Here is an 8,982-nt window from a genome sequence, read left to right as displayed (position 1 = left end):
TTGTAGAAACGTCAAGCACTAACCATAGTATAAAACGGCGGAATAAAAATAAATAAATAAATAACATTTCGGCAGGGGCGGGGCTACAATTTCAGAGGCCCCGTGCGACCATCCAGCCGGAGGCCCCCTTTTGGCATACAAATGGGGAAACAAATCACATAAAAGTGAGTTTAAAATCATAATTTTAAAATAATTTCTTACAGCCATTGTAGCCAAGTACATTCAAAATGTTTAATGAAATAAAATATAGTTAAAGATAATTAATGCATGTTTTCTACAGTTTTCCCTTTAAATAAATACAAGGAAAAAATTTATTTAATTTAGAATATAATAAATATAATTTATATGCTCCAATACAGTGATAAAAAAAAGGAATCTTTACCTACATTTTTGTAAATGAATAGGTTGTGCAACAAGTACAAATTCGTTCTTATATTTTTGAACCCTGATGAATATTATTTATTATTGTCCAGTCAAGCTTATTATTATAATATGATACTGAATTATTATTATTATGAGGATTTGTTTTAAACAAAAGTAATATATATCTGTCGTATTTACTTTTTATTTTGACAGAACTATATTGTACACTGCAGTGTCAAACTCTATTTTGTTTTATCTACTGTTATCTACAATCTTCCTCATTACAAATCTTATACTTTGTCATGTTTTTAGATTTGTATAATAAATTTAAGCGGCTTCAAATGTTTGAAATTGTGCGAATGGGTGAACCTGCAGCACTTTGCCTTCATGTAGCATGTGAACCACTCTGAGACAGCTAAAAACAGCATATCCGCATGTGAACACAGAACAATATTCCACCCGTAAACCCTAGAGCGTTTCGCTTAGCTTTCTGACTGGGACCCCATGCAATTTCGTGGTGGTTAACTCCACTAATGACTATCGGCATAGATGTTTGCTGATAATCGATAGTTCCACATTCAACTATCAAGACCAATTAATCTGTAAAACCGATATATTGGTCTATATTTGATCTATTAATAAAATACATATTGAATATGCCATAAATATATTATTATTCCATTACCATACTGCTCAGTGCAACAAAGGCAACTAATGATGCAGGTTTACTCATGCCTCGCAGATGTACATCTTGACTTGACTTTCACAGCCCAACTTGCCATTTCAGCCACAGACTGACTTAAGCATACTTCAACCACCTACTGTCAGAGACTTCTGTCCTGAAAAGATTTTATGTTAAGGAAGAACATAGCTCTTACCTGTGACACAGGTGGCTCATACAGGTCCAGCTGAAGCCTCTGAACCACTTCATTAAAGTCCTCAGCGTGAAAACAGACCACATCTTTGGTTATCCGTGGCCGGTCACTCCTACAGGAGAACAGAACATCAGAGGTAATTTTCTCTACAGTAAATTAGACACAGCTTTGCGATTCATGCATAAGTTTTTGCACGGCAGATGGTTGCACTTCCTCACCATTCCCCAAACTGCACTGCTTTCAGGACGCCCACAGCTGCGGTGCTCTGCCAGTCGAAGCTCTGGCCAACGTGATCAGCATGAGCTCTCGTCCGGTCCTCAAACAGAACCTCACGTGGTTCACTGGCTCTCGGTAGGTAATGCAAGTTCTTGATTTCATTCATAGATCTATAAAGAAATTAGGGTTTTGAGGTGTTTCTATGTTATAAACATACTGGAGAAAGGGCTTCTTAAGGTGCCTTTTTTGGTTTCATCAAAACAGAATACCATTTTAAGTGAGTATACCTTCGCCTCTTGAACGGAGACTTGGGCATATCAGCCGTGGGAACCATCTGCTCTCCAGGCCTCACCCACATAATGGGACCATCATCACTCTGGGATCTGCAGTCTAGCTTTAAGCTGGACAGACTGCCCCACGGCAAAGTCATCTGCACATACAAACAGAAAGTGTATAAAGAGGTAAAAAAAACAAACAAAAAAAACAGTAGTTTTGCTTTTATGTTGACCAAACGTTGCAAAAGCTACCTACTGCACAAAGACCCCATGAAACAAGCGCAGTTTTCTTTCCTGTATTGACATATTTTCCCGAAGAAATAAAGACTATAAGTTTTCAACTTTCAGGAGTACTCTAGCATATGAATGACCTCAAAGCTAATAGACATGGATTAAAAGAAAAAACTAACATTTTGATTTCATGGGTTCTTCATAAGCAGAGAACAGCACCATTTCAATGGGTCCAAAATGTTAGAAACTTCACTGGCAAACAGTGAAATGACAGAACCACCACTCATTTGTGAGAACATTTTCTAACCTTCAAAAACGGAGACTCCTCAAGCATGTCCAAGAACTCTGGAAAATAATCGCCCACCTCCTCATCTACTGCACCCACCAGACTGATTTGCCTCATTGGGCCAGCTCTATATGTCCCAGAGCAATATGTCCGGCTCACCTGCAACACAAGGGCACTTCAGAGCAGGGAAACACATTCTTGCATGCACCTTTAACCTAAGTGTTACAAAATGTACATAAACAAATGAACAAAAGACATTTGGTTCAACTGAAAGGTTACAGGTCTATTCAGTATTCTATTATCTTTAGTGTTCATTAAACATATTTCAAAGCTTCATGATGCAACCAAAAATTTTGAGGCAAGATTTACTAGTAATATGGTGTTGACGACTAAGTGTTGAAAACTAGAGGGAATGTAAGGGGGAATGTAACTTCCCTCTAATGTGTCAAACAATATCAGGGTTCCTTTTGACTTAAAATTTGGATTGCTTTTCCAGTCATTTATGATATTTTAATTTATGGTTTTTAATATTTATTAGGAGTGACTTGATTAAAAAATGCTCACTAATTAATCAGTTTTCTGCGATTAATCGCTACTAATCATGGTACATTAAAACAAACATAAAAAAAAAAGAACATTTTAACGTGCATATTTAAATAATTAAATGATGACTAAACAATTTCTTGCAAGTTTAAGACAAGATATCAAGTAAATTTATTTATGAATATATTTTTGACACATTTTTACAAGTATAAATCTTTGATACAAGTAAACGTATACATTCCATAAAATCAGTGGGCATGCTGTACTTAAAAGTTTGGCTAAATCTTCTGCCATTTTCCAGTTGGCTTTTTCAAATAATAGTATCAAATGGACAGATTCAATTCATATCAAGCTTTATTGGCAAGATAAACTTAAGTGTACATTGCCATCAGCATTATTAGACACTACACATAAAGATATAAAACAAATTGAATGCTGAAGTTTAAAATCTCAAAAGATTTTTTTTTCTGTAGCTGCCATTTAGTCTCTAACGAGCAGACGCTGGGTCTCTCTCGCACGGTTTTGCTTTTTATGTGCAGCGTTTTCGTTCAATGCGAAAAGAAACGGCATCTTGCCCGTATCTCTCCCACACCCCGCTCACCACTTGTAGGGAAGGTCTCCATTCTCTGTACTGTAAATCCGCTCCCGTGTTTATTTTGCCTGGGACATGTGTCACGCGTAATGAAAAAGTGTGCGCAGCGCTACATAATCAGTTTCTGTGCTAGGATGTACAGTTGAATCGAGTGTGTACCTCCTTGATATTTATATATGCCAATTTTAGACACAGGAAGTGGGGGAAAAACATTAGAAGTTTCAGGAAGTGGGTAACCTATGCAATTCTCATGCCTGTTTTTATGCAGAATTTAAGCAACAATGCCAGTTTGTTTAGTCTCTGAAATGTAATGGAGGAAAATGTTTCATAGTTAAGTGCAAGGCAACATGGGCAAATTTGGCCTGCATCACTTGAGACTGTTAATGTACTTTGGACTGTGTCGCCTTCTAGCCACCTGACTTGAGTAAATAATAAATGTTGCTGCTATCATGGACCTCTAACATTGAAAATAAGAATGGGTGAAAACATGTAATGGATTTGTCTCTATGCAGTGTTAAAAGGTGTACGCTGAAAACAAATCAAAGCTTGAACATTTACAAGTTAACCCAACAAAACACTTAGCCAAACTTAAATGGACAGTTCATCCAAAAATGACAATTCTGTCACTTACTCACCCTCATGTTGTTCCAAACCCATATGACTTTCTTTAGTGGAACACAAAAGCAGAACACTGCCAACATTGTTAGCCTCAGCCATTATTCACTTTTTATTGTATGGAAAGAGATCTCCTTTTTTACTGCAGACCACAACAGAAAGTCATGGGTCTGGGATCTACATAAGGATGAATGAATAATGACAGAATTCTCACGTTTTGGTGATGAGCAAAGCGCAACCCTACCTGGGAGTGGAAGTTGGCGATTGTGGTGGTCTCGATATCCTTCTTGCCAAGGATCTCCATTTTGACCGGCGTATTGGGGAAATTAAAGGCAAAATAGTCCAAGAAATCAGGCAGGTAAGCAGCTGCTCCATGCACCACAGCAAGTGCGTAGCGTGCCGCTCCTTTAGGCTTCTCAGCAAAGGCGAGTTCCAGAAACTCCTGGGCAAATCTCTCAATGTCTCCTGGCCGCAGTAAGGACAGTTCATCTGCATAAGCATGTAGTACCGATGCCCCTCCATTGGGCTGCTTTTCTTCATGGATGAGTCTACAGAAGGAGGTGTTGGTCTGAAGCCACGAGCTGCGAATGAAGTGGTCTTGGTGCGTGAGAAAGGGTGTTTCCACACCTTTGGAAGTGTTGTACTCAGCTAACTTAGGGCTTGTTTGACAGAGCTTTTCAACTTTGAGGTATGTAAGCACAGTGGGGTCTTCAGAAGGCAGAGGATTGTCTCCTGTCAATCCTGCACACACCGTCTGGACCTCTTTATTGTGCATGCGCAACTTCTTGCCACGCTCGTCTTCACGATGTCGCCGCTTCTTTTTCTTTTTCTTAAGGAGGTATTCCTCCAGCGTCTGGGTTTTGCCATTCTCACTATGGGACTCTGAAAAGATCAGAAGACAGTGGTAGTAAATAATCATGTGAATTTAATCTAGCAGTCAAAAACAACAGACACAAGATATTGAACTACACACAGTTGAAGTCAAACATTTACACCTTAGCCAAATACATTTAAACTCAGTTTTTCACAATTCCTGACATCTAATCATAGAAAACATTCCCTGTCTTAGGTTAGTTATGATCACTTTTTTAAGAATGTGAAATGTCAGAATAATAGTAGAGAGACTGATTTATTTCAGCTGTTATTTCTTTCATCACATTCCCAGTGGATTAGAAGTTTACATACACTTTGTTAGTATTTGGTAGCATTGCCTTTAAATTGTTTAACTTGGGTCAAATATTTTGGGGAGCCTCCCACAAGCTTCTCACAATAAGCTGCTGGAATTTTGTCCCATTCCTCCAGACAGAACTGGTGTAAATGAGTCAGGTTTGTAGGCCTCCTTGCTCGTACATACTTTTTCAGTTCTGCCCACAAATTTTCTATCGTATTCAGGTCAGGGCTTTATGATGGCCACTCCAATACCTTGACTTTGTTGTCCTTAAGCCATTTTGCCACAACTTGAGGTATGCCTGGGGTCATTGTCTGTTTGGAAGAACATTTGCAACCGAGCTTTAACTTTCTGGCTTATGTCTTGAGATGTTGTTTCAATATATCCACATAATTTTCCTTCACAAAACAGATGGCATCATGAGGAAGTGCACCAGTCCCTCCTGCAGCAAAGCACCCCCACAACATAATGCTGCCACCCCCATGCTTCACGGTTGGGATGGTGTTCTTCGGCTTGCAAGCCTCACCCTTTTTCCTCCAAACATAACAATGGTCATTATGGCCAAACAGTTCGATTTTTGGTTCATTACACCAAAGGACATTTCTCCAAAAAGTAAGATCTTTGTCCCCATGTGCACTTGCAAACTGTAGTCCGGCTTTTTATGGAGCGGTGGCTTCTTCCTTGCTGAGCAGCCTTTCAAGTTATGTTGATATAGGACTCTTTTTACTGTGGATATAGATACTTGTCTACCTGTTTCCTCCAGCATATTCACAAAGTACTTTGCTGTTGTTCTGGGATTGATTTGCACTTTTCGCACCAAACTAAGTTCATCTCTAGGAGACAGAATGCGTCTCCTTCCCAAGCGGTATGATGGCTGCGTGGTCCCATGGTGTTTATACTTGTGTACTATTGTTTGTACAGATGAATTACCTTCAGGCATTTGGAAATTGCTCCCAAGGATGAACCACACATGTGGAGGTCCACAGTTTTTTTTCTGAGGTCTTGGCTGATTTCTTTTGATTTTCCCATGATGTCAAGCAAAGAGGCACTGAGTTTGAAGGTAGGCCTTAAAATACATCCACAGGTACACCTCCAATTCAGTACACCTCCTATCAGAAGCTAATTGGCTAGTTGTCTAAAGGCTTGACATAATTTTCTGGAATTTTCCAAGCTGCTTAAAGGCACAGTTAACTTAGTGTATGTAAACTTCTGACCCACTGGAATTGTGATATAGTCAATTAAAAGTGAAACAATCTGTCTGTAAACAATTGTTGGAAAAATTACTCATGTCATGCACAAAGATGTCCTAAACGACTTGCCAAAACTATAGTTTGCTAATATTAAATCTGTAGAGTGGTTAAAAAATGAGTTTTAATGACTTCAACCTAAGTGTATGTAAACTTCTGACTTCCACTGTAAACACTGGACAAAATATTTAAAAAATATTCTTAGAGCAAGCTGACACTTCTGTCCATTTTGATTTTCATTATTTGATGAAATCATTTTAGTTACTTTGTGTGATAACCAAAGAGTACAAAACGATTCTAGACAACATAGTGCTTCTAATCCATTTCTAATACATACCTTTTATAAATTTACCATGGTGAACACAGTTTTAGCCAAAACACCATAATTACAAAATAGTTACACGGGAGCTTATTTATACGCTGTTAGAAACTTGACAATGACAGTGATGGCTAATAAAAACTCTTATAAAAAGTAATTTGGCAGAACCACGGTAGTGATGGTATTGAATATCATCTTTTATATTTACCATGGTACTGAATGATTACCATTGTGTATTATTGTATCTACATGGTACTTCAAACAATATTAAAGTACTTGTTTGTTTGTGATGGTACTATATAGCAAAGACATGTATAGTAACGTGTAACTTCACAACAGGGAATGTTCTAACAATGTAGGCTAACATTATGTAAAGGTTAGAAACAAATATTATTTTAATGTTATTAGTATTTGATAAAAGTTCTCACGATATTAGGAGAAATCATTTTTTACTCAATGTTGTTCGTCCTTTAAACTAGATTTCAAGGTGCACTCAGTAATTTTTCTTCATTAAAAATGTTTCACTCCAACAGCAATTTTGAAAAATATGTATAAAATCATGGGCACTCACATGAGATGAATACGTAAGTAATATCAGTAACCTTATAAAAGCTACTGTATTGTACATGGGGGCTGCCATGTTCTGATCACATGACCAGCTGAAAATTACTGGCTAAAAGGAATATTCTGGGTTCAATACAAGTTAAGCTCAAACAGCAGCATTTGTGGCATAATATTAATTACCACAAAAAATTATTTTTATGTGTTCCTCCTTTTCTTTTTTGCTATGATGATGTAATGTCAATAAACCCAAAAACCCTAAAATGACTGTAAACAACAGTCAAATAATACATGAGTTTTAACAGAAGAATTAATGTATGTGCTTTTATAAGATTATAAGCTTTTTTTTTTTTTTTTTTTTTTTGTGGTAATTAACATTATGCCACAAATGCTGCCGATTGATCTTACCTTGTATTGAACCCAGAATATTCCTTTAATGTCAGTAACCGCAAAGTTATCACTTTTACTCATGGATTGAATTAATCATGACTAGCTGTGAATAGTGAATTTCTGTCAAAGAAATAGCTGTCAAAGTTTTCACGCTTTCAGGAATGTTATGGTAACCTTCAAATAACGTTCTACTCACACTTTCGGTCACAACAACAATGTAACGTTTGGAAAACGTTATAAAACATACATTTGCTAGCTCTGTAAACATCTTAAATCATGGCAAATATTTGTAAGAAATCCATCTCTAATACCGAACTACGCAAAATGATTGCTTTTGATGAATTTAACTTTCTCAATGACACTCATTTATTCCTCAAACATGAGCAGTATTCCTATATTAAGAGTAATACTTTGTCAAGTGCATGTAAACTCTACTCGTCTGAATGGGGGGCGTTCACACAAGCACGCTCGGGCATGGGTTAGCAGTGGAGGCTAACGGCACTTGCTCTGCTGACTTCTCAAGTTGGAACCTAGCTATGAAATAAAAAGTGTGCCTTATATACGCAAAAGATATCAAAAATACCTTTCTTCTTCTTGCATTCCCCCACTTTAACGTTGGCCTCGGTATTTTCCTTCTTAGGCTTGAGTTTCACGTCCTTCTCGATGTGTTTTGGTTTGTTATTGAGGGGCTTGGCCTTCGCTATTTTGAGCGGCGTGAATGTGAACAGCGGTGTAGGAGGCAGGACCGCAGGCACCGATGTCTTCTGCGGAACGTGTGCTGCTGGTGGCACTTTCCGCGGCGGCCATCCTGGAGGTAACTCCTTCTTGGAGCTGTGTAGGTTGTGATGGTGATGATGGCGATGTTGCACAGGTGCCTGTTCTTTGCTGTTGAAGTTGCGAGCTTGACTGTTCTGTTGTGGTGGATGCACTCGTTGTTGGACATGTTGGTGGTGATGTAGCTTTATTTTCTTCGCTTCCTTCTCCGATCTCTCGCGCTTGTCATCGGACGGCGAACATTCGCGTTTTTTCTTCTTTTTCTTCTCTTTGGTGGCTTTGTCAAAGCTGTCCCTGCTCTTCTCATCTACTTTGACGTGCAGCAAATCGACCTGTGCAGCCATTTTGCACGTAAATTTAAAAGGCTTTAAGAGGGGCTTTTTGCGCATGTCTACTGGGATCTGTAGTTCTCTGGTCTGTAGCCAATCAGAGGCGGCTCGTTTGTAGTTTTCACGGTCAGCGCGCGCATGCGTACATATCGGTAGCTTTGTGGGTAGTGATGTTTGCAGTTCTGTTCGGCAATGGAT

General features: G+C 38.4%; 1 protein-coding gene across 1 annotated transcript in view; it reads right to left on the bottom strand.

Annotated features, from left to right (window-relative positions):
• LOC127419605 (lysine-specific demethylase 9-like) overlaps positions 1 to 8,883 on the bottom strand; it is a 16,190-nt gene extending 7,307 nt beyond the window's left edge. The window contains exons 1-6 of the mRNA XM_051661133.1: positions 8,265 to 8,883; positions 4,241 to 4,878; positions 2,268 to 2,405; positions 1,742 to 1,884; positions 1,457 to 1,624; positions 1,242 to 1,350 (exon numbers count right to left, since the gene is read on the bottom strand). Coding sequence (XP_051517093.1) covers positions 1,242 to 1,350; positions 1,457 to 1,624; positions 1,742 to 1,884; positions 2,268 to 2,405; positions 4,241 to 4,878; positions 8,265 to 8,844 — 1,776 coding nt within the window. The 5' untranslated portion in view covers positions 8,845 to 8,883. The remainder of the gene's footprint in view (positions 1 to 1,241; positions 1,351 to 1,456; positions 1,625 to 1,741; positions 1,885 to 2,267; positions 2,406 to 4,240; positions 4,879 to 8,264) is intronic.
• Between the last annotated feature and the right edge of the window lie 99 nt (positions 8,884 to 8,982).

The sequence above is a fragment of the Myxocyprinus asiaticus genome, chromosome 29 (genome assembly GCF_019703515.2).
Source record: "Myxocyprinus asiaticus isolate MX2 ecotype Aquarium Trade chromosome 29, UBuf_Myxa_2, whole genome shotgun sequence".
NCBI lineage: Eukaryota > Metazoa > Chordata > Actinopteri > Cypriniformes > Catostomidae > Myxocyprinus > Myxocyprinus asiaticus.
This window is presented reverse-complemented; position numbering and strand designations above follow the sequence as displayed.